Consider the following 24,926-nt stretch of genomic DNA (forward strand, 5'->3'; position numbering starts at 1 on the left):
GGGAAGACATACAATTTTAATGGTGAGATGTCAAACAGCTAAAACTGTAGTAGACTCGTGAGTAAAACGTATGGAACAAACACTCATCAGATATAATTAGTTAAACCTGTTCAGGAAAGATAAAAATCAATAGGCACACTAATTTTATTGCCATTAAAAATTGAATTAGGGCTAGAAATAAAAGGCATGTAAAATATCACAATCTTTTATTTACAAAAATCAGAGCAAAGAGTAATTACAAATGTCATAATTGGCATAAAGACAATGTGGTTGTACTCAGTAATACATCCCTACCATACCTATACATAAGGTATCATGAGGGAAAAATAAAAAACTTGTCATAAGACACCAGAATGAGCTTATGACAAATTAAGTCAATTAATAAAGACAAAAGCTTATAAGTAAACAAAGAAATTGAACTATAGTCTAATCGACAATGAGGTAGATATACTATAGTTACACAAGTACAAGCTAAATTCAGAGATACATTAATGAATCCTGAAAAATAAAAATTTGTTACTGATCCTAAAACCAAAACTAACTGTTTACTCATTAAAAGAAATAAGCTGGATGAGTGCCCAAGGCCGCACTTGAGGGCCACGTCGATGCAGTGGGTTTCATAAGACTACCCGCGGCCACCACAAAATAATGTATCTCTTCCAATTGTTTCAGATAATGCTTGAAGAACACCCTGGTAGACTTCCAACCTGTATATGCCTGTAAACCCTCAAAGGACATGTACTGAAATAAGTTAATTGAAGAAGTCACTTTCCTAGGATCACGACCCAATAGCATACTAGCCGGGTCCGCTCTTCTTATAAAATAAGTAATCTTTGCTCTCACTTGTTTCAAAGAAAAATCTGATCCTACCAGTTCACCCTTAAGTTACTGACCATCTTTAAAATTCGTTGTTCTTAATAGATACGCTTTTAAACACTGCACTGGGCACAGGGAGAGATCACTTACTAGGGGAGCTATTTTCCACCGACCCCAACGTTTAGAGGGAAGCTCATTCTTAGCTAGAAAAGTAGGATCGGGTATAGATTAACTTCACCAATATCCACAAATTCAATGTGACTCTCGTCTCTAGAGAGAGCCACAATCTCACTAACACGAGCACCAGAAGCCGTTGCAATTAAAAAAAATACTTTTTGAGTCAGATCACGAATAAAAGTAGTTTGATTGTCAATTTCCGAAGCAAATTATAGACAAGGAGATAGGTTTCGGCCGAGCCGACGGTCACAACCATGCACAAGCTTTCGGAATCTTATTGAAGAGATTTGAGTTGAAATTAATATCGCAAGCGTATAGAATAGGTCTAGCAAGGGCTGACTTGTACGACGAAAGAGTGGAGGAAGGTAGATCTTGAGTGTGTAATTCAATCAAAAAACCCAACCAAAAGTCAATGGTAATTGAATCTGAATTCTTGTCCTTAACGTATTTGACCCATTTCTTCCTCAACGTTTTGTACTGGGTCAAGGTAGATGAAGTCTTATAATTTTCTGCAAAATCCAACTTGATACATTGAATTTGAAATCTCTTTTCTAGAGCTAAGGCAAAAAATCATGAGATGAAGGTTGTTCGTTCTCCATGATGAAGTGTAGACAATCTTCCGCTGTACCTCCTGGGACAAAATCGGGTTGGGCAACGGCACCAACTTAGGGTTCATTTCTGTCACCATGGGGAACGAGTTGCTCTTCGGCCACAGAGGTGCAACCAGGGCCGCTGTCCCGTTGAACGATCGAAGCTTGTTCAGAACCTCCATGAGAAGATTGAAGGGTGGAAACAGGTAAATTCTCTCCAAATGATTCCAATCCAGGGTCATCGCATCCATGCTCACTGCTGCTAGATTCATGTTTGGTGCTACATAATAGGGAAGTTTCTTGTTGAGGCTCGTTGCAAACAGATCCACTTGAAGTCCAGGGACTTGATCCTTCACGAAAGAGAATGATTTTCCGTCTAGAGACCATTCCATCTCTAGAGGTTGTGTCCAAGATAGGGAGTCCGCCATCACATTTCTTACTCCGTGAAGGTGTGATGCTGAAAAATGCTACCCTTTCCTCTAAGCCAACGTAAAGATGGCTAACATTACATGATTTATTTGAGGAGACCTCGACTCTTATCCGTTGATGCAATGGACTATTACTTTGCTGTTGAGGACTAAACAAATGTGAATGTTCTTCTTTAAGTGTAAGCTTTTGAGGGACAAGAAGACTGTCATAGCCTCCAGAATATTAATGTGGAATTGTTGAAATTTTCAGGACCAACCGCCTTGCACTTTCTTGCGTGGGGTATGCCCCCCCCCCCAAACCGTCCAATGAGGCGTCCATATGAAGTATCACTACCAGAGGAGGAAAGCACAACAGTATTGTCTGTGACAGATTTTTGGCAGTGGACCACGGTCGAAGTTGTCTTCGGAGTAACACCGGGAGCTTTGGAGGCTATCCGTTTTCAAACTCTGCTTGCATCTTTAAGACGTACTTTGAGGACAGGGTTCGCTACTGAGGTGAATTGCAAAGATCTTAGAACCCTTTCCTGGCGTTGCCTAGGGGTCGTTCCCGACTTGATCAGAGACCAGACTGACTTCACTATTTCATTCCTCTTGGAGGGAGGTATAGACAGGGAATGAGACTGTAGGTTTCAATGAATCCCCAGTCACTAGAAAACATGAGCTGGGGACAGTCTTGACTTCTTGAAGTTGATCTGAAATTGTAGGGACTGCAGAAACTTGACAACTTGAGAGGTTGCTTCCGAGCACTCCAGTGCCAAAGGAGCCCACACTAGCCAGTCGTCCAGGTACGCCGCTAATTGAAAGCCTTTTTTCGGAAGTTGTTGAACGACTGCGTCGATAACCTTCGTGGAAATTCTCGGAGCTATGTTGAGCCCGGAGGGCATAGCTCTGAATACAAAAGCCTTTCACTCCAGGCTGAAGCCAGGGTAGTGGGAGAAGCGTCGACCTATCGGAAGATGCCAATAAGCGTTGGTAAGATCTATAGAGACGGTGTAAGCCTCGTGTGGTAGTAAGGTCCTTATATGCGAAATAATCAGCATCCGGAACTGGTCGCACTGAACAAACAGGTTTAGATGGGAAAAGTCGAGAATAGTTCGAGGTATAATCAAATCGTTCTTTGGCACGCAAAATAGACGACCTTGAAATCTCATAGAACTCGTGCAACGGATAACTCTTTTCTTCAGAATATCTTGCAAATATTGTTCCAGATAAGGTGTTGGCTTCTGGAGAAAATCTCCTGAGCTTTGGAGGCTGTTTCTTCCACTTCCAACCCAAGCCGTTGGAAATGATGCTCTGTGCCCAAGGACTGAATGCCCACCGGTCCTTGAACCAATTCAGCTGTCCCCCTACCGGAGCATCCTCATTGTTTGAGCTGAGGATGTGCACCCCTTCCTCCTCTGCTGCCTTGATGTCCCCAACCTCTGGATCTGCCTCCCCTGTCTGAGCGGCCTCTACCGCTTCTTTCTTTCTTTTGTGATCGAAAGGACGGTGACCCTGCTCATACACCGGATTGAAAACCGTGGACTGTGATGAGGAACGGCAAAAACATTTTGAGGGGAAAGGAGCAAATGACCTCCTGAGATAGGTTGGTTTGCAGGACCTCTTAGGCTGAGGTCCTACCCCAGGAGTGAATTTCCTTCTGGAACAGGCTCTTATTCTCGGCTGTAGCTTTATTCAAGACCTCTTTCACTAGTTTCTGGGGAAACAGGTCCTTTCCCCATATGCAAGTGTCGATGAGACATTTCGGCTCTTGTTGTATAGTGGCTGAAGCAAAAACATGTTCTCTACAGACTCTACGAGCCTGAAAAAAGCATAGATATCCTTCATTAATGTAGCTAGATGAGTTTTAGCCAACAGGGAAAAGACTGGGGCATCAGTAAAATTTCCAATCATTTCCATGAAGCACTAGAGAAACATTGAGGCTGATAGTCTCTCCCTAGTCTCCAATTCAGCTTTAAGGAGGTGTTCATGAATCCTGGGCAGTTTCTCATTGAATTGGCGACTGGCTACATCCTTATCCAGTTTACCTTCTGAAAAAGTAAACTGGATATCCATCCAATGGTCAGCATCATGTGGAAGAACGAGTGACACAGGTCTACACTCCTCCAACGCTGGGAGAGATTTACCTTCCTGAATGGCCTTTTCCACAGCTACAAAGCCTTTCGAAGCAAAGGTGAAAACCATCATATCTGGAGCCACAAAGGTGGATAAACTTTTACCAAATGCACCTAGCTGTGTGTTATTACACTCTGCTTTCTTCATTTCCTTCATGGCCAGGTGCTGGGCTCTTGTGTGTTCCAGAAGGATCGTTTCTTTAGGGATAGTATCATTCCTCAATAGTACTCCTTCAGCTAACCTCACATAGCAAAAGGGATAGGCCTCAATATCTGGATAAAATTCCAGATCGGCTACCAGCCTGGAGCCTAACCCTTTGCCAATGTAGAGGATACCCTCAGAAAGAAATGCGTGACCCGCATACCTCCATGGATTCTGCTGCATACAGTAAGGCAGCTGAGAAGGCAAGACTTTAACCTTACCCGGGTCCTCCTCAGACTTCAAAGCCTGTATCTCCTCACGCAAGGCTTTGAACATCATCCGCTGATACTGGTGGGTCCTTTCCATGAAAGCCTTCATGTTAGCTAAGAGGGACAAATCCCCCAAAGTACTTGGGAATTGAAGGGCTTTGGGTTCCACAGGCTCCACAGGAGATGGAGGAGGAAAAGTAGCAGGAGCCGCTCCCGTCACTGAAGATGTAGTCGTCACCATAGACAGGGAGGGCACTGTCATAGTAGAAGATGAAATGGCGGAAACAACTCAGTCCCTAACAGACGCCATACTATCATCATCCAACTCACGCAGGTAAGAATCAACCACTGGAGGGAGAGGTTCGTCATCTGACTCCACAGCAGACAGCAGAGCCGATTCTCTACCTTGAGAGAGAGAGACAACCGTGGACATGTTTTCAAGATTCAGGCTCATAGCACCTAAAGCCTCATCCACATGTAGCTGGACGGTTGGGATTTGGATCAGCGTTCTTCTTGAATCCCCTGACCCAGGTACGAAGGGATCTCTGGAAGAACATACAGTCATCCTCGGAAATATCTTTCGATATCCAACCCGAATAATGAGTGTCCTTACATACACTGCATTCTTGAGGATCCCAGTAAGAGACTGGACCTTTCCTCCTCCGACACTTGGCAAGGGTCCTACAAGTATCATGACCGCGAGGGTGCCTCACGATCCTGGCACAAATCTGCACTCTGTAAAGAGAAAATGAAGAGATATGAGTACATGTGTTTCTAGCAGTCACCAAAGGCTGAAAAGAATGGATTAGTAACATTTTATGATAACAATTAAGGGAATAGTAATCCCCAAATTGTGTGTAATTGCAATTGGTGAGAAAGTAGGATATAAAAACCAAAATATCCAAACCCATATTAAGGGCATTAGATTGGAAAAAATAGGGTTTAAAAAAGTAATTGCTCTGCATAACCTATAAAGTTATCAACCAAAAGTCCAATCCAATCCACACCCTCAAAGGGAAATGGATAAATTGATAGAAACACATAGCCATATGTAGTGGTTATCACTAAACTGAGACACGGAAGACCTTTCGTAAAAGAGACATCCATGGCCGGCGTACATAAAGAAGCCTCAAAAGTAGTAGAAATAAGGCCTTTATGTTAATCTGTAATTGTACCCATCTACAGATAGTAGAAAACCCACATTATAGTAGATAAAGTGGTCTTAAAAGGAAAGAAGAACATGTGCCTTAAAGGTACAAATGTTGCCGGGAATAACGGCACACTCTAGTATCGGCATTGTCATCAACATAAAACTCGCCCTAATGTGGAGGCACAAAAACATTCCCATATACCAAGACTAAACCCGCTGCCAGTAATAACATTATCGGTAACGTATGGCGGCGTAGCAAAACAACAATAATTTCTGCAGAAACACAGTGCCGTATATGAAGGCAGTGACGTTAAAGACGGCACCGCCGTAAATAGCGACGCATCAATATTACAGGTATAAAAGTAAGGAATGCCGTAGGAGACGACAAGGCCATAAGCACCAGCACCGCTATCAGTCTAACCACTCACTCCATATGGAGAGGTATGCTGACGGCTCTGGAGGGTCAGAACACAGAGGGGACTAGCCCTCGCTAACAACAATTGCAAAAACACAGTATCATAAACATAATTCTGAGGTCAATGTCAGTGCCGGGAAGACCAACCACAGAGAGAGGTAACGACATGGGACAGTATGCCCATAATAAATAACTAAAATGAATAACTAAGTAATACTTTTCGATCTAAAAAAGCCAGAGGCTAGGAAACGGCAGAACACTAGAGTCAGCGCACCGACATTTTGAGCTCACCCTTCGCAAAGGGGAACTCGAAAGAACTGCAAAAACCCAGCATGAGAAATTTCGTACAAATGTAGCATGGTGGACCAACGGATAAGCCGTTGAAGAATAGGCTAGACCTCAATGCAACAAGTCAAAAGAGAAATCCCAAAGGCTAAAAGGGATGGCAGTACATAAAGTTAGCGTACCGACTTATAATAAAATAAATGAGGTTACCCTTCGCAAAGGGGAGCTCCAAAAAGCTGCCCATACCCAGCCCTGGAAATCCCAATTGATTGCAGCACGATGGCCAAGAGCCTAAACGGTCTACAATACCGAGAAATCGCAGACAAGTGGGACAAAATAACTCGGAAAAAACTAGTATAACTGAGGTAAAAAACCCTTATATGAAAAGCCACTGTCAGCGAGTCCGGAACGATAGACCAAATTGACATCGGCGAGTCCGTCTTCAACTGAAAAATTATCGTGTCTAGGCTAGGCTAACCGGAACTGACACGCACCACCAAGAAACATAAAATACAAAAATGCAATGTAAATGTAAACTAAAATAGAGCCCAAAGCATTGCAATGCTAAAAAATTACTAGCTAACGTGAAAACTTACACAATAAAAGGAGTGAACACGAAAATAAGGGCGATCAGATACGAAACCAACCAAGCTAGCTGGACTCGAAGCGCTCCGGCTCCCTCAACATAAAAGCTAAATAACTTTCCCCGTAGGGATCCAAAACATTTACAGCTAAACCAAACTGCAAAGAAAGGTTGGTAATCAATTTAGACGAAGAAAATCTTCAAAATAAGCTGATAAAGAGCTCACAACAAAACAGCACAACAGTAGATTGAAGCTGCGACAAAGGAATGGGGTGCCAGAGACGTATGGGGGCACCGTAAGGTGAGAGGATATGTAACAGCTCCTCACTTATCCTTCCCCTTAGTGGATTAGACTGGGTAAAGGTTATTGGGGGTGCAGATATCTATGGTTATCTTAGGATACATCCCTGATTATACATGATATCTTCGGATAGTAGTTCTGGGGGTTGGAACCCCGTGATACCTGACAATAATTCTCTTGTAATATCACTTGCAGAAATATTATACAATAGGAATCAGCCGAAGGGAACTTCCATCAGGATGACATGGCTCGTGCCCAAAAATGAAATTATAAGAGATACTCGAGTACCATATGTGGATGAGATCATGACGAGGGGTAGATGGAGATGGTTTGGGCATGCTCCTTGCACTCCCCAAGCGACATTAGTTCACCAAACGTCTAACTGGGTTCCACAAGGCACTAGAAGAATTGGGAGGCCCAGGCCTATATGGCTTAGGACTATAAAGAGAGAAGTAGGAGATGATGAATGGAGAAGTATTGAATTAAAAGCTCAAGACAGAGATGACTGGCGAAATCTAACCGAGGCCCTTTGAGTCAATAGGCATAGGATGAGATGATGATGATGATGAATAATTAACACCCTTCCCCTGGATATGCTGGCTCACCCCGGCACTGTTGACGGCCTATGGCAATTCTGTTAAGAAATATTTTCCTTACAACTTAGGAACAAAAAAAGAACCACTCCTCCAATGTTCAGAAGTGTTATGGCAATGTGAGAAAATTGAAAGTCAATCATGTATGGAATTTGCCAATAAGCTGTCATTATGAAGCATAAAGGGTTAATCTGAAAACTTGTGGTAAGATTACTGAAGTAGCAATGAGTTTCAGGTAAGATGATGGAAAATGGGAAACATAGATGTGGCCTTTAAAGTGCTCTGTGAAATTTCAAAAATAAAAGTTGATAATAGTAAGATTACCGGAGCATTGTGTAATGCTGCTCCTATGAATCACGATATATATTGCATTAGTGACTGGTATCACACCATTATATGAACACCAAAATAAATTTTCTATCAGAAAGAAAGCCTAAGCCACCAATGTGGCTTATTGCAACCTTGGAGGAAGAAAACTGTCTTCTTCTTCTTCTTTGTCTGCATCTTTTCCCACTTTTATGTGGGGTTCGATGTTTTTGACCAGCTTTCTCCATCTACCTCTCTCCCACACTTCATCACTTGTTAATCCCTTTGATCGAAGTTCATCCTTGATACAGTCCATCCACCTTCGCTTTGGTGTCCCTCTCCTTCTCGTTCCCTGTGCCTCCATTTCCATCACCCTCCTTCCAATATACCGTTCATCTCTTCTCATGATATGGACCATACTACCTCAGTCTACTTTCTTGGATCTTATCTGAAAGTTTTCTAACTCCTGTGGTACCCCTAATTACTTCATTCCGTATCTTATTTCTTCTTGTCACCCCACACATCCATCTCAACATTATTTAATATTTAGAAAACTAATGCCAAAAAAAGGTAAGCACAGTAGAACGTGGAGACATTTATAGATTTGACAAGAAATCCATCTTAATTCATGCCAAATCTAGAATATGATCTTTTATGCAAAGTAATTTATATATAGAAGGAAATTTAATGGTAGATATCAAGCCACATTTGAATTTTAGTTATGGAAAACGTGTGATTTTCAACAAAGATCTTTATGAATTTTGGGAGGAAGAATATTAGATATGTGCATTAGAAAAATATGGAAAGTTCATAACATTCCCAGAACCTCAATGATTATCTTAACATTTGAAGAGTGTGAAGAACCCTCTCACGTTACATTGAAAATGAGACAATTCAAGTTTGTCTTTATCAACAGAAACCTTGGCAGTGCTACAATTGCTTCAAGTGTGGACATCCATCTAGAATATGCAAAAAAGAAAGATCTGAAACAATTGTTCGTAGCCTGAGCATGGAACTTGCACTTCTATTGCAAAGTGCACTAATTGTAGCTAGAATCACAAAGCAACTTATAAGAAATGTGTTCAGTATAAAATAGAAGAAGCGAATGTTCAGATGTCCGATGCAGAGCATATCAGAGGGGGATATGCTAGGCGACTTTTATGCCAAGGCCTTGAAATATAAGGATGCAAGACATCCAGAGAAAATTACAACACCACCTAGAACAGGTAATGTAAAGCATCCTATAGATTAATCATCTCCTAAGACTATTACCATGCGTCATAATTTAGATTCGGTAACTCTCGTCAAAAGGGCACTGCCGCCTACGCTAAACAGCTATAATAGAGGTACATAATCCTAATAGCTCTCCATCTTTCAATCAAAAAATAGGTAGACCACCATCCCTCTCCCCTCTAACGAAAAATTCAAAAAATGCCTATTGCAATTAGGTACAGTACTAAATCTGAAAAAGAACCTTCAAAAAACTTAAATAATAAAAAAATGTAGTAGAGGTCTACGATCCCCCACAGCAAATAGGTCAAAATAACATGAACTAGGCAAATTCAAAACCTAATTCATCAATACCCTCTCTAAAAAAGCCTACAGAAATTAATGTTATATCAAAAACTGCCAATGGGAAGTCCTCATCTAAGATATTTTCCATAAATAAACCATAGTTTTTCCTCCTTTTATCAATGGAATTGTCAGGGTTTAAGGGCAAATATGAAGAAATTAAGCTCCTCTTATTCAGAATCACTCCCTATAACTGTACGTCTACAGGAAAACAAGCTTGATGCTAAAACTCCTTGTCCTTGAGAGTGTCAGCTATAAAACGGCATACGATCAATAATCAGGGAGCCACAGCGGAAGTCTTATATACGTTTCTCGAGATGTTCCGAAAATATCTTTACCTAATTGTGCCACTCAGCCGGCAGTGGCTGTTTAAATTGATTTAGGGAGAAAATACACAATTTGCTTTCTTTATTTTGCTTCCTAGTAACAACATCCCAAATAATAATTTAGTAGTGGGGAATCGGACCTCCCTCTACATTTGCTGTTAATGGGAGATTTGAATGGTAACCATCTTTTATAGGGCAATGTTTAGCTAACACAAGAAGTAACATTATATCTGTAATTGTGTAAAATGAAGATGTGGAACTCCTTAATACAGTAGAGCACATGGATGCTCATGTTCTGACAGGCATATTGTCATGTATAAACCTTACAAATGCAAGCTCTAACTGCCCTCTTGATTTTGATTGGAGAGCGTTAGATGATTGGCATACCAATGATCATGCACTGGTTATTATAAACTCCAACAATAATCCACCTTTAATGAGATAACATGATGGAACCTTGGCAAGGCGGATTTCAATAGATTTCGGGAGCTGAGCGAAATTGAAGGGGGTGCAGAACAATGAAAACTTACTGAATGAAACTCTTCACATAGTAGCAGTCAATTCTATTACGAAAACAACAGGGATACTCAAAAGACGGCCAGTCCCTTATTGGTTTTCAGAACTAGCCTCCCTGGACAGAGCCACTATAAAATCTTCAATTTGATGACATAGACACCAAACAGAGGAGAATCTATTTATATGCAAGAAACGTAGAGCATTTTTTTTTCACAATTAAATGAAAGAATGTAGGCGCCAGTCTTGGATAGATTTTATTTCCGTAATCAACAGTGGAACACCACCGTCTTCTCTATGAAAAAGCAGTAAAAAAGATATCAGGCAAATTTACCCTAAACCCACCACCAGTGTTGAAGGTAATTGGTAAATATGTGACTGAAGCAACTGATCTTAGGAATGCCTTGGCCAATCATTTCTCCAATACATCCTATAAGTATGGAGCACCTCCTGGTCACCAATATAGAAGCATTGAAGAAAAAAATGCTAAATTTTATAACAAAAATGCAGAATCTTGTAATGCTCCTTTTACTGAAAGAGAATTTGATTCTGCACTTGCTACTTGCAAAGATACAGCCCCTGGACCCGATGGAATTACATATGCAGGGATTAAACATGTACCTGTGACTACTGAGTTATTAATTTTAAGCATTATTAACAAAATATGGCATGATCATAGTTATCCAAGTGTTTGGCGACCAGCCATTATTTTATATTTTTTTGAACCTGGTAAGGATAAGTTTTTAGCAACAAACTATTAACCAATTGCATTGACATGGTAAATGCAAGACTTGTGCTGTGCTTATAGAAGAAAGGTATTTTATGACCAATACAGTGTCGATTTAGGAGAAAAAAAAAATCACTCTGACTTATGTGTTGGTGCGACTTAAATACACTATTGGTGAAGCCTTTCCGTCCAGTCATAATTACCTTGAAAATGCATATGATACTGCATGGAGATATGTCATACTTAAAACTATACGTAAATTAGGATTGAGAGGTTCATTATAGTATTTGTTTCACACAGATTTTTTCAAGTTAAAATAGGTGTAATACTGTCAGAGAGGAGAATTCAGGAAGAAGGGGTTCCCCATGGCAGTGTGCCAAATGTAACCCTATCTGCCGTTAATTGGATATCCTCTGTTATTCCCAAAGATATTCTCTCGATGCTCTTTGTTAATGATCTCTCCACATCATTTGCTTGAGCTACGATGGCAATGATTGAGAGAAAATCACAACTCTCAATTGACAAAACTGTTCACTGGTCTGATACGTCTTTAGTATTCTGGGAGTGCATACCAACCCTGATATGTATCTCCAAGGTCAAGGGATCCAATGTGTAATTAAAGCTAGAAATTTTTTATTAATTTTTGATAGCAGGCTCACATGGATTCCTCACATGAAAGGCTTAAAAGTAAAAGGTCTTGAGCTTTAAAATCTTTTAAAAGTTTAGTCCCAGACATCATCGGGGCAGACTACAAAACTCTTTTAAGTTTATGAAAAGTTTTGTTTATTTTTTTTTTATTTAGTTATATGTATGAAATTTATCTGTCAGTCACCCCAAGCCGATTAAAGATTTTAGATTCTATACACCACACTGGATCAACATTCTACTTTTCACCATCTACTGCACAGGCAACATATGAAAATTGGGAGGTGATGTCCGTACGTAAACTTTAGTTATATGTTGGCAATATTCATTGGCAGAGATCTGAAATCTCTGATTGCTCATGTTAAATCTATTTCCTGTGTAAATTAAATACTCTTTTGGGTGTAAATTGAATACTCTTTTATTTTTTATAACAAACTATATCGGAATCAATGACCTTCGATGTCAGGATGCCAGAGAATTCTAAATCAATCAATCAATCGATCAAGCAATAGGAAATTACAATCTAGTATATAATTCCGTCCCCTCTGCTGATGCATTAGGAACTGCTATCTACACTCAAAATAAAGTATTTTATGTAAATAAAATATTCAAAATAATACTTCATAATTTCAATTATCTCGAGTTGAAGTACATTTGAATATTTTTTTTTTCATATTTATGATATACTGTATACAATGAAGCCTCTGGTATCAATAATTTCTAAATCTATCCTTAGAACTCCCATTTAAGCAAGAAGATTTCCTATTAATTGGAGCCTTTACTCCCCACAGCTCCCTTTAGGATACTCTGCCCTCAAAAGGCAATACACATCAACTCCAAACTCTAAGTTTTGAGAAAATCAATGATAAAGGTTAGATTCATTATAATTCTTTTGCTAATTTCATCTGCATATTGTAATTTGGTCAACATATGGGTTAACCTTAGTAGGAGTATTTTATTGCATTAAATTTCACAAAATTTTTTAACTAATACCCAAATTCGCTGTCCAAAGCAGACTAACTTTATCCTAGTGTGGACATGATGCGTTCTGCTCTGTAAACCTTGGCTACTATGTTATTAGATAATTACGTGATGTGTATTTTTCTCATGTTTTAGTGATGAAATTTAATATAAGGCATTTAAAGGTAAGGCTTTTGGTTATCAAAACAAAAATATTGAACTCTGGTAAAGAATATCTATTATTTATTGAACAAAAATTCATATCTTTTTCAATGAGAGGCAAGAGAAAAAAAAATATAATAACTTTAAAATAAAACTAATAAACTTCAGTTTTGCACAATACATAGGAAATTAATACAAAATTTGTTTTTACTTGAATGCTTCAGTCTTTTTAAAAAACTCAAAGAAATAACACTCAAAATGATTGCAGTATGAGTATTAAGAAAGAAATTATGACACCTTACTTTTCTGGAATTAACCTGAAAATTAACCTCTTATTTTGGATCTCAAGGAAAAACAGTCTAATTTTATTTCAGATCAACATATATGACTCTTCAGCAAATCTTCGCTCCTAGAGTTTTCGGGTATATTTATCTGGAATCCTCTTCTGGTTTTAGGCATTTTGCATACAAGCTTCTCCACAATGTTTTTCTTCTTCACTGAAGATAACCCCCTGGGACAATTATCCAGGGGAGTCTTAAGGAGTTCATTTAAGAGTTCAACAGTTTTTTTGATGAAGTTGCAAAATTGATAATTATCCATGCTGAAAGATGTCTTGTAATGAAATCCTATTACGCATCATGTCCATAGTGTAACGCACTATAATTCTCCATGATGTTCTTCTTTCCTTTTCAGGCAAAAGGCATCATGTCCATAACATTATGGAGTTGATGCATTCTGGCGTAAAAGAATGGTTGTGATGCATTTTGCCTTCAAATAATGTAGAAAACCAGTGGAGTTGATGCATTTTGCATGTTTAAAACTCTCTTTACGGACAAGATAGGCTTAATCTACCTTCAGGGTAAGATTAGCCTCTTTTTGCTGATTCCATTGATATAAAAATCTCAAAAATCGCATTTTGGAGTTGATGCGTTTTGCCTTTTTTAGGCAGTACTAATCGTGTTAGCGTTGATACAAATGGTTCCAAGGTTGAAGGTAAATGATCACAACATCTGTATATTAAACGAGGAAGATACCAGCACATATTATTCAAAAACTTGTGGAACATGATAGACGACCTTTATATCAGCGATAATTTTTCTGTTAGTAGCCATGTTAGGATATATAACAAGTCCTTCCACTCAGCATTATAGTACAAAAGCTGACTTTGGATAAAATAAAATTTTATACAAGTGAATTACCTCCAGAAGATCGTGATGAAACAAAAGAATTATTTGTGAACTTCAATAGACAAGTAGCTGATAAATCTATGCCCCTGTCTGATGCCCTCCCAATGAAACATTCTGTTCCATGGATACACTAACCAAACTAATAAAGGAAAAGCAAGCAATTACTAGAAAAGTAGAAACATTAAATAAAAAATTTAGAAATATGAATACTGGTACCCTCATGATTGGAAAGACAATTGATAAACAAAGATGGATATGGCAATAGAAATTAATATATTAAAATCATATTCTGATAAGATATCTGCTAAATTTAGAAAAGAAGCAATGGAAGTTGAGATAATTTCATGGCAAAATTACGTGTCCAATATATCAGAAAACACCCTATTACAAAATGTGTAGAAGAAATTTTTGAAAATTATTGGTTCCTATAGCAGACCTGCTAGACAAGCATTAGTGCATAATGGGTCGCCAATTCATGATTCACAGGCCTTCTCTAATATTATTGGGTGAACTATTTAAAGCATAAAAAGTAAAAATAGTCTGGATCACCACCTTCGGTCTATTAAAAGAAAAAAAAGAAGATATTACGTTGAATTTTGATAGAATGGAAGATATTTATTAGAATATGCTATTTATAGTGATGGCTATAAATCTTGAATTCAGTGTCATTATTATAAATCTTAAATTTAAATTTAGTGTCATTATTATTCTTCATCACCATTTGGCTGAAGCATCAGTATTGACATCCGAACTATCAGTTATTATATTAGCAAATAAGATTATCAAATATACTGAAGATAGGGCAAATCATACTGATTCAAAAAGTGCCATAAAAGCCCAAAACGGTTACATTCATAAGAATCAATTGGTATTGAAAATAAGATTACTCCTTGACAGGTTTTACTCCCGTGTGGTAAATACAGAAATATGTTGGATTCCTACCCTTGATGGGGTTCTGGGTAATAAAAAAGCGGGTGCTGCAGCAAAATCATCAATCGACCTACCAATACAAGCTCTGAAACTATACGTGAGGGATTATATAATAGCAGAGGAAAAAATTACATTTTTATGTCCGTGGCTTTAAATAGAAGGTTTCTTTACATTTTCATAGTCTCTAAAATTATCTGCTCACCAATAATCCTGTTCTTATTGATTTTTTTACATGGTTGAAGAACACTTATACCTGGAATTCAAGGTGTGAATAGTGAGATTATAAATTTAAACTGTTAATAGTTTCACAAAGCAACTGAAAATGTCTGTTTTCTCCTGATTATGTAGACAATATTGCTTATTCACCAACCAAATAAAAATAGGAAAATAGCAAAAAATCTAGTCAAAATCTAGAGATTGGTCCTGTCTTGATAAATTCGGTGACTTTTCTTAGACTGACAATATTCAGCTGGTCCTCAAAACCACTACGTGCTTCTGACATTCTGCATCACGTTTTGGTTTGGCGTAAAATTTGAACAAGCCAAGAATCATCTAAAAAAAAAAGAGAGAGAGAGAGAGAGAGAGAGAGAGAGAGAGAGAGAGAGAGAGAGAGAGAGAGAGAGAGAGAGAGAGAGAGAGAGAGAGAGAGAGAGAGAGAGAGAGAGAAGAATGATCAGCAGTCGAGTTTCTCAGATACATTTTTGGGACCACAGTCTGGTTCAGCAGTTACCGAGGAACTGGACATTAAATGACAAGTTCTGCCAAAGCATTTACTTTCATAAGTAGGTGGAGTAACCCATGATAAAACAAAATATGTTTAGTGCATGAAAGGTGAAAACAAAAAACATCCAAATAGAAAAGATAGTATATTGTCCTGAATGTGCGCTGTTTCAGCCTGGCGATCCTTTAAGCATCATGTCATAGTGATTGATGAGGCAGAGCTCAAGGACAGGATAGGAAAAGTTGTTGAATCAATATCTGATTTATCTGACATTAAATATCCAAACTTTTGGCAGCATTATGTACACAATTTAGGCAGGGAGATTGAAAGTGGTACCACAACGTATGTTCTGTGTGATACCCTCCAGAAGGCAAGAGGAGTGTACTTTAAGCATGTAGACTATGGTATCTTTGTTGTACATGCGATTCGCTCACTGCAACTCTTGCTTGATGATTATAAACACATTATTTGTAGCTATGCCTAATCTGTTGATGAAATGAAATCATCCTACTTAAAAGAACTGTTGTTGACAAAACATAAAGATTCAATAGCATTCAAAGAGAGATGTAATAAGAAAAAAATAAGTTTGTTTATAATGTGAGTGGAGATTATTATATTCAGACTGCTATTACTTCATACAGAATAAGAGATGATCAGTTCATTAAAAACTTAGCACCAAGATTGGCACAGGAAATTTAAAATGTTTCAACCCTAATGTGGCCCACCCGATCTTGAAGAGCTAGAAGGTGGGCGGGTGGGGGTGGGGTTGGCGAGATATTGTTACTGCTGTTAACCCCATCAAGAATGACTTCTGATTTGAGCTACACTACCCCTAGTCTTGCATCAACGATAACTTATGATGTGATTAAAAAGTGTACATCTACAGTGATCGACGCGGTGGTAACTGTTGAAGGTGTTATGAGGAGCAGAGAACCAATGGACACACTACACAAAGCTGGAGCAGCATCAGCTATGTAAATGTTCAGCTATTACATGTTGCAGAGACTTCATCACCATGCCTCTAAGAGATTGCTGACGCAAAACCAGTAATAGTAATCATCAACAATGATGACTTCCAGGTGGACTCAATGACTAGCGATGCTTTTGGAACACAAAAAACGAATGGTATGTACTCTAATCCATCAGAGGATTAAGAAAAACTGGATAAACAACGGGCAAGAATTATTAAGAAAAATTAGTTTACAGCAACGTTAAGCAGAAATGTGGCAAAATGACTTGTATTCAGTGGTACAAGTGCCCGATGTGTAGTTCGAACGGGCACATAGTGCGTCCTGAGGGGGAGAGACTTGAGAATTACACAAAGGTGCAAAGAATGCCATCCCTACTACATGCTATCTGTCCAATTAATGACAAAGGCACATAGGGCCTCCCTTGAGGCTTAACAAGTACCGGCATACATTGGCTTCTAGTCTTGCTGTCAGTATCAACCACGGAAAAGCAAACCATTCTATAATACCAAATGTCGAGAACCTCCTACCAGATCTGTGCTGTATTAGATTATGTTGAAGCTGGCAAATGCAATGGAACAAAAGAGTAATTAATTATCTCTCCTTGTTGGGAATATGCCAACCTACAAACTCATTCTGCAGCTCAAATATGAATCCTGAAACAGGTTTCATAGCATCATTCAAATTCTTGGACCATTTCATCAACTAATGTTATACTTTCATGAAGTCTACAAAACATTCAAGAATTCAGGTATGGCAGATACATTAGTGGCAGCTGGTGTGTTCCTATGAGGATCTCTGTACCAAGCCTTGCAAGGAAAACACTAGCAGAGGTATGAGAGGCATCCTTCTGTGGCTAGAGGTTTTCGTAATACAAAAGGCTCCAAGAAATCGTTTGTATCAAAGAAAGTCTGATAACGTCAAAGGAAAAAATTTATCTTCTAAGGCATCATTTAGACACTCAAACGGAAGTCTTTGCAAACATTTATCAAAGTCTTGAAGATGAGGATGAGTTCAATGAGCTTCTAGAAAATGTCTATGGGAGACTTTTAGATTTTTTCTTAGAAATGTCTGGTCCTCTCTCCCAAAACATACATGCTTCTCAGTCACATAATGGAACAAAGTAAATCTCTTCATCTTATGATATGCTAAGTGGATTTCTAGCATACAATATTTTTGCATGGCACTTGACATGTGGATTGAAACAACAATGAACCTGAACTCAAAGCTAAAAAAAGGATGGCTCCATCTTCTACAGACTGTAAAGCAGCTGTTGCTAACAATATTGCAAGAATTAAGTGTGCACTAAACCGAAGTCTCAACTTTGACCGACGTAATAGAACACACAAGGAATGTCAACCTGTAATATCAAAGATTGATTAAAAGCTCCTCAAAACTTGCTTGCATGTTTTTAGATCTTCAATTTCGACCCATTCGGCACTTAAAATTTAATTATTCAACACTAAGATCACTCCAATCAGGCATCAAATAACCTTGGAAATAGAACTTATGTAAGCACTCCGACACACGCTCACTCACACACAAACTTAGATACACACACAAATCAATTGTACATTTTCCTTCTTTATGACTCATGATTTCATTCGATACCGGTTTCAACGTGTTCAGATACCTTTGATGAAAAGAAAAATGTTAGAATTCAAATATGACGTTACATATCATTATTATATATCCGTAAGTCGGTAAAAAATTTAATTTTTATCATTAATTTATCTTTGGCTTTAATTCGAGTCAGAGATTTAAGTAGATATGTGAAATTTTATTTTTGCCAGTTTTAATTATCATTGAATGTCCGCCATCATGGAATTTCTCCTCTACCAGAGTTTTGAGAGGGACATGGGGGCAAAAATGTTTAATTAGCATATAGATATCACGAAGATATAATAAAACCTTCCTTCCAAAACCACAGTCACGGGATTCTTTTACCCTAATATAACCCACTTAAAATATTTCATAGCTACAAAAGGGCAAGCTCGGTGGAATAATATATCTGCTAAAAATAAGTTAAACGAAATAAAGCCAATTGTTTCTCTTTGGGAATCTTCAGTACAAAAAGGAAGGAAGCAAGTAATGTTGTGAAGATTGCGTATAGGTCACACAAATCTCACGCATAAGTATTTGATGTGCTCACCCCGTGAAGCCAGACTATATTTTAATTTTAAAACAGATTTTTGGCGACTGTAAAGTTTTTAAAAGAGAGAAAGTATTTTATGTTTTGGGGAGAAAAGTTTTATTGGCCTTTTATCAGACTCTGAGAATTTCTCTGATATTAGGATTTTAACTTTTTAAAGAAATCTATGGTTTAAGGATATGATTGAATAAAATGTATATTTATCACAGATTTTTACTTCATAATTTATTGATTTTTAATCCATTATAGTTAATATACATTTTATTCATTTATTTAACCTTAATATAAACATTTTTCTTCCCAATGTTAATCGGGCCAGCCTTGTTAGTCCAGTGTGACTCTTTAGGCTGGTGAATCTCTTCCTTTTACTAATAGGATTCCTGTCTATGTTGGGGTTTCAGGTAAGGAAAATCATCAATTAATTTACTACAGCAATGCTTGAAGCATTTCTTAGCTACAAAATGGCAAGATCAGTGGTATAACGAATCTAATGGTAATAAATTAAAAGAAATAAAGCCGATTGTTTCTCTATGGGAATCTTCATTGCAAAAAAAAAAAAAAGAAAAAAAAAGTGAAAACAGAAATAATTTCAGCAAAATTGTCTATAGGTCACACAAAACTTACACATGGGTATTTGTTGTGCACACCTCGTGAAGCAGTACACAGGAGAAATGAGTGTGACTTTAGTTTAACCATAAAACATATTTTGAGCAATTGTAAAGTTTTAAAAGAGAAAGAGACTTATGTATTGATGAACTAAAAAAATTGAACATTTATTAGACAGAATTTCTTGACTTTAAATTTTTTTAAGGAACATAGGTTTTATAGATATCATTTAAACTTATATTTATCATAGATCTTTATCTCAGAATATATTATTTTTTATGCCTTATATTAACTTTTATTTTATTTTATTAGATTTTTAGCTTTCATATAAATGTTTTATAGTCCGAATTTAATCCGACCAGATTTGTAAGAGTCGAGCTTGACTCATTGAGCTGGGTAATCGCCTCCTTTTGATAATAATAATAACGAAAAGTTTGATCCACTATAAATACTTTCTTTCTTTCTTCCTCTGTCATAGTCGCACATAAAATCACATTGCTCCCCTAAATGGTAGAACAATAAAATTCAAGATTTTAAAGAAGGTGAAAATGTTAGAGGTTCCAGTAGTAGACTTTATATTCTTGTAAGTCCCATTTTTTTTTTATAAATATTATTTCATTGTTATATATATATATTTTTTTAGATTGCTTTCCTGTTTTTTTTTTCTTTTAAGGTTGGTGCATGCATTGTAAGTAAGGCCAACAAGATTGTTGGACTTGGATATAAAGGGATGCCAGGACGATGGGATGTTGAGAATCGTCATGACATGTTTGGTATGTTAACTCATTTAAGTTTATATTACAGTGTGTTACGGATAATATTTTTTCTTTTTAATTTACATTCCAAACTTCTCTGTGGTTCACCGTTCCTCCTCCTTGAATCTGTCTTTTAGATGTCTATCGTTAAAGATTTAAATAATTTTAATTTTTCCAAAGTTCAAGTCTCCCCCACCCCCTTAAATGTTGTGGTTGACCTCGCCATTTGTAGAATTCTATGGTAAACAATCTTCAGATTTCTAGTCTAGCTCGAACTCCCTAACCCCCTTCTCAAAGAAAGATTAAAGAACCTGGTCATTATTAGTCAGTGAACAGGCTGAGTGAAAAACTTATAAATATTGTAATGGTATGTTTTTTTTTTTCTTATTAATTTTATTTGAATGAACCTTACCTGTGGTTCACCTTACTGAATTCCATACTCTTAAGGCGTTGGATAATTGAGGAAAAGAGCCCAACACAAAAGTAACTTACTCCACGTAACTGTACCAGCCAACATGAAATTTTTCAATATTCCATAAAATTACTGTTAAAAAGTATTTTAAACATTTTCTTTAAGTGACCGTCTTAATAAAAGAAGGCCTTAGAATAAGTCATTTGGCGTCAACACAGAACATCATTTCCATGTTGAAGCCTTGTGACAGGTAAGAGAGCTCTCAAATTGATGAATAATTTTTTCCTTAGACTCAACATTTCTCTCATACTTTTTCTATTGCTTACTAATACTTCAACCTCTTTCATAGTTTATCAACTATCTCCTATCTTGCTGTCATGCCTTTTTTCCCCTTTCCGCTGTCCAGATTTTTTTGTAGGGGAAACAATTGATGGAATTGGAAGTTTTTTAAACCAATTCTTGGATCTGTGATGATCTTGCCGACTACCCGATAAATTTTGAACCAAAGAATACTAAAAATAACTGCATTCACCTACCATGACACCATCATGGAAATACTAACTAGAAATTCGCAAAGTGATGGATAATTAGCATTAATATTTTACAATGACTATTAAGAAGTATGGAAATCCATACGGTTTTAAAAATTGCAATGTACTTTACGTTATATTTTCTATTTTAAACACTGACATTACTTTACATATAGTAAATAGAAGGGATGGATGTGTAGTATTCCAAATTTTTAATGTCATTGACCAATATATCTTCTTCCCCATCGTTATCCCTACAATAAGGTGTTGTTTGCCTCATGTGATAGTGTTAGGTGGAGGGTTTTTACGATCGCATGTCCTTGCATTCATCAACCAGAGTTACTGGCGATGGGCCTAACTTCGATATAATAGTCCAACTGCAAGGCAACATTTTCCCCCGTTATTGTTAAAAATCCAGAACTATTGTCGTTCTAAAATTTGGGCCCTCAGATTCTAAGGGTAGTTGGTTTCATTAAGATAAGACTCTCAGCATTCTCTCCGGCTTGTCTGTCGCTTTGATTATATTCTTAAGATGGTCTCAGTTCCATCAAACACATTCTGTTTACACCTGAGCCACTCAGATCATAGTGGTAGGCTACCATTCCATCGTGATAGGATAGGGAGTGGACATTTGAGAGTCAGCTCTTTCAGGTGTCATTGCTGGATGAATTAATTCCATGAAACACTAGTGTGGTCTGTTTTAGATGGCAGACAGTCTAATATTTCACTTCCCCTGAACTTTTTTTTTTTTTTGGTTAATTTTCATTATTATTCCCCTGTCCCAAAAGGGAAAAAAGTAAAATTAATTTACCCTGTACCCCTTGATCAAATGGCAAATCCCAAACACTGTTGAGGACCCCTGCTAGATCGAATGAGGAAAAAATCTGGTGATCTTTCAGCAAATAACTCAATGTCCAATGTTATCACACCGTAACCTTTTGTTCCCTGTTTCACAGGAGCCAAAGGGTCCAAACATTTTGTGGTTATAAATTAGAATATGAAGCATATGAATTACGAAATATGTAAAACTTTAAATAAGTGTTTCCCAACACTGGGGTAAATGGACCCGTATTTTTGTGGTAATTGAGTTGTTCTGAAATTGAGTTATTCACATTCCCATAATTATTGCCATAATTCATACACAAAATCTGCAATAATCATTTTATAGGAAAACAATAATTTTAACATTGCTGTACAATAATTTGGTCCGGGTAGCAGGCAGCACTGATGATGGTTCATTTTGATATCCATTAAAAGGGAAAAGTTTGCATTTGTTTTGGATCCTTAACTATAAGCAGCCAATAGCGGGCTACATGATCCCTACAGTTCATCAGGTGGCTGCAAAAAAACATCCGATGTTACCGGGTATATGTTCAATGGGGTAATTGATTAGTTGGAAATAAAATTTTGGGGTAATCATTTAAAAAATTTGTCACTTTTTAAGACCCTTCCAAGGCTAAAATCATCTTTATAAAAGATAAAAATTAATTCCTTGGTTTATATAGCTATCAGAAGATGTATAACAGTGAAAATATCACAAACTCGGGATTCAACTTCGGGGCCAAAATCCCTAATCTCCAAGGTGATGAGAAAGAATCTGCGCCAAGAGTCATAGACAAACCAGTTTATCCTGTTGACTCCTACAAAGAAGGATATACAAATAAGATTAAGGGTTATGAGTGTTGAAAAGAAAAAGTTGGCTTCATTCCTCAAGGCAATTTAAAAAGATAATGTTCATTATTTACTTGTGAAGACTAGCATTGAAACATAGTCCTTGCTGCTAATTAAGTTTGCGTCTTCCCCATCCAAGTTATGGAAAAGGCACTTCCATACTCAAAATTGTAATCGGGCTAAAGGAATAGTTCATTACAGAGATCTGTATGAGTTCTCAAAAGAGGACACGATAAAAGATGAAAAACTGAAATGAGCTAAAAATGCAATATTTATAGCATTTACCTCACGTTATCCATCAGACTATATGACGATTCGATTTTTAAACATCCCCGATAAAAAATTACATAGATGTTATAGATGTTATAAATTTGGGCACATTCATATAAAATGCCCTTAAGCCAGAGATTTTTCAAGTGTTTTGAGCTTCGACTTCTCTGTAGATTTTTTAAATATAAATTATATTTTTACTGCGAAGGAGCTCCACTCGCTAATACCCAACAGTTCCTAAATATAGACTGGAGCCAGCTATCATTAAAATAGCAACTAACGAACAAACAGGCTTTCATGCAGCCAGAAAAAAAAAATGTAAGTAATAAAAATTACCAAGAATTTACCTGCACAAGCATTTTGTCCAATCCATATAATTCGCCTTATAGATCCAAAAAAGTCCATACTTTCAGAGGTCCTAATTTCTAGAATAGTGATCAATCCATCTCCAATGTATCTAGTCACTCAAAATGAGTACATTATAGACCTCTCTAATTGCTCCTAATGTCCAATAAAACACAAGTGATAATAGAGTAAGTGAAAATGTTTCAAAGCACTGAATCTCAAAATTATTTATATAAAAATGAAGTGCAGAATATGTTTCACACTTTAGGAACATCTGATACTTTCAAGGATACAGACGGTCCTTGTGGAGTAGTGATGGTTGATCAAGTACTTAGAGAACCTAACTCTCAGAGAAATAGCAAACAAAGACAGTTACTAGAAACAGGCCCCCTCCAAAATAAAAAATAACAAATAATATACATTCAAAAGGCAATGTCTGTATGCATGTGTGTGTTCCCTAAATAAAGAGAGGTTAGAAAATCTGCATAAAAACTAAAAGTGTACTCCTATGTAAAATTTCCCAAGGAAGATATTGTAAGTGGTCCCGTTGTGGCGGTATGTTGCAAAACAACCCCCACACCCTTGAATCACTCAAACTGACAATAGTCTCCTCTGCACAAACTTTCCCCTTACGTTATCAACTGGACTCTTGAACACAAGGGAAATGAAAACAAACCATACCCTTGATACTATAAGTCTTAAAACTAAAACCAAAAAACTCTGCATTCAAAATATGTTTAACATAAAAACCATCCACAACCAAAATAATTACACTTAAAACTAATCATAAACTTGACACAAAATAATATAATATGTAATAACCAAAACACAATTCATATAAACCCCCCAAAAACCTAACAAACTTAAAATTACACCACACACCAAAACCAATATTTGTGGACCTCTTTGTCCACACAAGGGCCAACTGTCCTTTTATAGCCCAACCACAACTCTGTAGCTACCGTAACACTGATAAATGTTAATACACAATTGAATTAATCATCATCATCATCGTCATCATCATCATCAATAAGCCGAACAAATTCCTTCAACCGGGCCTGATCATTATAGCATCTATTTCATTAAGATCCACAGAGCAATCAGGTCCTTAAACAATCCAAGTCATTAATGGTTCAGCAATCCAAAAAGCAGTCTTAATATAATCGGTTACAGGCTAGGTCAGCAACTATTATTCCAAAAAAAATCTTTCCAAAGGAGGAATCACGGCCTGCCAAAATAAAAAAGAAAAACACTTACGAACACTCCTAGCTAACTAAACTATCGCACTATAATCAAAGATAAATA

The 24,926-nt window shown here is 37.3% G+C and overlaps 1 protein-coding gene across 4 annotated transcripts in view; it reads left to right on the forward strand.

The window, feature by feature from the left end:
* The window catches only part of LOC137628810 (uncharacterized), a 474,142-nt gene that overhangs the window by 388,172 nt on the left and 61,044 nt on the right, over positions 1-24,926 (forward strand). For all 4 annotated transcript variants that reach the window (XM_068360046.1, XM_068360048.1, XM_068360044.1 and 1 more), the window contains one exon: positions 20,312-20,411. In XM_068360046.1, the coding sequence (XP_068216147.1) occupies positions 20,312-20,411 (100 nt within the window). The remainder of the gene's footprint in view (positions 1-20,311; positions 20,412-24,926) is intronic.

This window comes from Palaemon carinicauda, chromosome 36, assembly GCF_036898095.1.
Source record: "Palaemon carinicauda isolate YSFRI2023 chromosome 36, ASM3689809v2, whole genome shotgun sequence".
Classification (NCBI taxonomy): Eukaryota; Metazoa; Arthropoda; class Malacostraca; order Decapoda; family Palaemonidae; genus Palaemon; species Palaemon carinicauda.